The sequence below is a fragment of the Apis dorsata genome, unplaced genomic scaffold (genome assembly GCF_000469605.1).
Source record: "Apis dorsata unplaced genomic scaffold, Apis dorsata 1.3 scaffold_194, whole genome shotgun sequence".
In the NCBI taxonomy this organism is placed as follows: Eukaryota; Metazoa; Arthropoda; class Insecta; order Hymenoptera; family Apidae; genus Apis; species Apis dorsata.
The window spans coordinates 2,157,936-2,162,745 of NW_006263478.1; the positions used below are offsets into that span (position 1 = coordinate 2,157,936).

General features: G+C 35.3%; 1 protein-coding gene across 1 annotated transcript in view; it reads left to right on the forward strand.

Annotated features, from left to right (window-relative positions):
* The window catches only part of LOC102679992 (cadherin-23), a 20,559-nt gene extending 19,206 nt beyond the window's left edge, over positions 1-1,353 (forward strand). The window contains 3 exon segments of the mRNA XM_031509940.1: positions 36-427; positions 529-793; positions 872-1,353. Of these exon segments, the coding sequence (XP_031365800.1) occupies positions 36-427; positions 529-793; positions 872-986 (772 nt within the window). The 3' untranslated portion in view covers positions 987-1,353.
* The last annotated feature ends 3,457 nt before the right edge of the window (positions 1,354-4,810 follow it).

Below are 4,810 nucleotides of genomic sequence, written 5' to 3' on the forward strand. Positions count from 1 at the left end.
AACTTTTCATAGTTTTGACAATTATAAATTTTCAGAATATTGGGGAACGTGACCGGGGCTATAGTCAACATCGACGAATACAAGATTCACGAGAATCACGATGGCTCTGTCGATCGAACAAAGACCGACTTGTACATGCACCTTGTAAATCGTCGAGACAATTCCATTCTCGAAGTGTCGGAGGTTCTCGAATTGGTGGACAGAAATATAGAGAAGCTCGACGGTCTGTTCAAGGAATTCAATGTTCTGGACACGCAAGCGGCCCAGTATCAACCTATTGTTCAGTACGAGCAAGCGGGAACCACTTTTTGGCTTTTGACTTTGACCTTGTTTCTGGGTGCTCTGCTAATTCTCTGCATAGCCCTCTGTCTCTCGCAGAGGGCCTCGTTTCGAAGGCAATTGAAAGCAGCTAACGCCACCCCGTTTGGTAAATATCATATCGATTAAATTTATCATCGAATTGTAATAACTCGAAATACAAGTGATAAATTTATGAAAATTTATGAAAATTATTCGCTTTTGTTTAAGGAACCTCGGACGCGGAATTTATCAGAGGACCCGGCCGCGTACCGAACACGAACAAGCACAGCGTGGAAGGTTCCAATCCCATATGGATGCATGCTTACGAGAACGAATGGTTTAAAAGTGACGAATCGATCAGTCATATGTCCGAAAGAGACTCTTTGGACGAAAATGCGCTGAACAACGAAGAGATAATGAACGAAGCTAACGCAAACCAAAGAAACGATGATAAACCGTATTATATCGAGCCAAGAGTGTCTTCCATTTCGAGGTAACTTGATTAATTGGTTCATGGAATAGATTTTCTGGATGCGTTAGATATAATAGAAAATCAATTTTGATTTTATAGCGCGGAAAGTATTCCAGATATACCAAATGACTTCCATCGAAGTTCACCAATATATAGAATGCAAAATAATATCGTCAATCCTCTTGGCAAAAAAATAGAAACGACAGAGCTGTAATTGAACAACGATCATCATTTTATATTAGATAAGAGATGTTTATTTATACGATAATATTTATATAATTTTCGTTAAGAGAGTGTAAAGTTAAAATAATTTTGTGTAAATAGTTCGTACAACAAGTTCGTACAAGCGCAGTAATAAGTATATTTAATATATTTATTTTATAATAATTTAAAAAAAAAAGTAACGATTATATTATCTTTTTATTTACCGATCTTTTGCCTCGTGCCTATGGTAACAAGTACAAGCGTTTATCTTTAATGAACTTAATTCGCAAGTACACAATCATGACTCATCGGTTTAAATTTAGAAATTTAATGATCTCTGCACATCAATACTTTAAATACATTTGTACACCTTCATACTTTTTTTTTTTTTTAAGAAATAAAATAATTAATTCAATAATACTTTTAATTTTATCCTTTGCAATTTACAATTAACTAATACTAAGAATCTAATTTTTATTTGTGTCACGTTCAATACGTAACGTTTGTTTAATAATAAAAAAATGTTTTATTCACCAGTATGGTGCTACCATCTACCGGTTTCACAAAGAATATGTCTACTATTATCTAACGTTCTTACAGCAAGAAATGATTAATTACAGATTTAATCAATTGGATATTCTGTCATTATTGTTTAACATTTATTAAATCATTCTAAAATATATTTTCTCCAAGAATTGAGTTTAAAGCACGAATCTTAAAGAGATAGTGACAATATTTTTAAAATAAACGATTCCAATTTTCGTAATTTATACAACTTTGCAATTCCCCGTTCCAATTGTTCCAAAATAATTTTCATTTTAATAATATCGCCTGTGCTTAAATTGCTATACGTAAAAACTGCTATCTCATATCGAGCCCTTATAAATTAGAACGTGAAAACCGGGCATGCAAAATGAAGCCAACCCTCCCCCCGGAACAATCTTGCTAGTGTATACGTATCCAAAACTGGGTCGCATAATATTAAAGCGCGATGGCACTTGCACGAAGTCCAAGCCGATGATCAAAACGATGATCCCTTCGTAGTAACTCATGGCAAAGGTTTAGTTTAGTTTATGGTTTTACGATCGATCATAATATATTTTCAGCGAAATTGTTTTTTTCTCTTTTCTTTTTTTTTCAACGGCGAGAGATCGTTATCCGCGAGAAGGTTATGGTGGTGGCTCGTAACGATGGTATCGCGGCACGAAATACCACTAAAAGAAGTATCCATTGTTCGAATGCAAATGAAGCTTGTTGGTACCGGTGACCTCGATGGGTCAGTCACACTTCTCGATCCCTTTCACCCTTAACTTCTATCGCGTTTAATACGAGACATTTCTTGACTTCAACCACGCCTTATCGTCTTATCAATCGTGAGGGAATTGGAATAAAAGATGGACGAAAAATCGTGAAAGACGCGTCTTTTTCGATCGATATCTAAATCAACATTTTGAATCAATGGATTTCGATTAAAGGAAAACTTTGTTGAATAAATTGTAAGAAAAAGAAAAATTAGAGATAAAATTGTATATATAATGAAGAAGAGATTAATTGGTAAATTTTGTAATAACATATTTACATAACTGTCCACGTTTCGTTCGCACTTGAAACAGGAAGTTTCATAAATAGAGGTTGTCGCATACGTTTTACGGGACGGAAAATGAGCGAGGCAGAAGTCGTACGCACAGAAATCGGTTGTAGGTTGAGAGGTGAGGTAGCCGAGGAAACGGCCACCTTAACTCCCTTATCCTATTCCTGAACGTCAGCTTCGCGTGCAACCTTATGCTAATCTCGATCGGGTATATAAGCGACTGGTCAGTCGGTTCCCTTCTGCCTCTGCTTTTCAACCCTTCACGAGTCCACACCGACCAACGGAACAGCCTAGCACTGGCGTTTCCATTAAAATCGGTGGCGTAGCAGCGGTCCTTAATTGATCGTATTTCCAGATAAATGGGATTCCAAATAAATAAACGAAAAAAAAAAAAAAAAAAAAAGGAAAAATTAAAACTTTCGTTAACGAATCTTACAATTGATAATGCATCCTTGATTCCCCTCGTAAAAATTATCTCGCATCAATTTCCTCTGTTACCAACTTTTAACTATCGCGTATGCCATGTTTATAATTTTTTACGCCACGTATTCCTGCAAATGACAAGTAATCGTTACTTATCCTGGAGTTATATTTAGCTGCTTGTGCCGATCTTGTTTCACGCTATTACTACATCGTGTAGCGATGTATTTATTCTAATTTGCATGCACCGATCCTTTATCGCAACCTCGATAATATCGATAACAGTTCTCTCTCAAACGTCTTTATCCTTTCGTTAAATTTTTTCCAAATTGTTATTTTAATATTTAATTACATTTAAATTATATAAATTAATTTAATCGTATAAAGATTTTCGAATGATTTTATGAGCACATGTTATAACATTATATGGAAAGTAGAATTTTATTAATTCGTTAAATCAATCAAGAAAAAAATAAAAAATCGTTATAAATCGTTCAACGTCCAAAGCGTAATTAAATAATATCAGGATTATTTACGACATGAAACTCTGACAGTAGTTTTAATCACAGACAAGTTATCTCGTCTGGACGATTAGAGTAAAGAAATCGAACTCTTGAGATGTGTATCGTCGAAATTTGCTCCCCGTGGAAAACAAATCACGCGACCCCCGCGTTAAAGAACCCCTCCTTATTAGGGAGTGCGTAGCGTATAATACCGAGGCCCTGACTTCTCGAGCCCTGACTCATCGACGTTACACTGCTATTCGGTATTACATCGATAACTTGCAATTTTTTCGTACGACCTTCCGGAAATCTTATAATTTCATCTACGCAATTTTTTAAGGAATGAATTATTTAAAAAAAAAAAAATAAAATAAAAAGAACGAAGAGAATATATTTTGCGTGACCTTTGATAGCGAAGGTGCGATATCTATCTGATCCGAAAGAAAAGAATTAATAAGAATAATTGGGAGCAGTGATAACAGTGAAGAAAGTTCAAGGTAAATGATATAGTTCCAAGGATTGGTTCACGAAGAGAAGGTGATTCACGATCGTGATATTAAATTGTAAAAAAAAATTTCAAGAAATTAGAATTGTAAGAAATTATCGTTTCAAACTGTGTGAAAAGATTTTTGTGAATTAATTCAGTCGGTGTATTAAGTAAGCAAGTATATTAACTATTTTCTGCACCACGTTATCGCGATGATCTTTAAATATAATCAATTCAAGGTTGATACAGGCCATTAAAAACTAGTTACAAGCTCATACATTATTACAATTTTGTACTTTGCCCTAGAATCCGCAGTGAGGATTTGCATAAACGTTACCTTTATACGCATTATTAATGCCGCAAAATTTCACAGCTGGAACACGTTTAGATCAAAATAAATTTCTGAGAAATGGCGACTAAAAAAGGAAAATGTGAATTTCACTTTCATCGAATATTTCTAGCGTGTATCGATTTTGTTTCAAGTATTTCGCAAAAAAAAAAAAAAAATTAATTATCTCGATACAATCGAAAAATTCTGACCAAAAATCGGCGATCCAATAACAATAATAAGAAGAAAAGGTGGATGCACCTTCGACAACCTGTGAAGAGGGGATGACCGGTGTTTCGCGGGGTACACGTGACACGAACGTATAGAGTTCGAGTTGAGGGTTGAACGAGACAACCCCTTCACATGCGCGGCGTTCGCGGCCACGTGAAGTGGTGCGTTCTTCCACAACTCTCGAAAATGTCGACCATCGACCACGGTTAAAACTCCTCGCGTTAAAATCTAAATTTCCTTTCGTGGAAATTCTTTGGTCAAAAAAAAAAAAAAA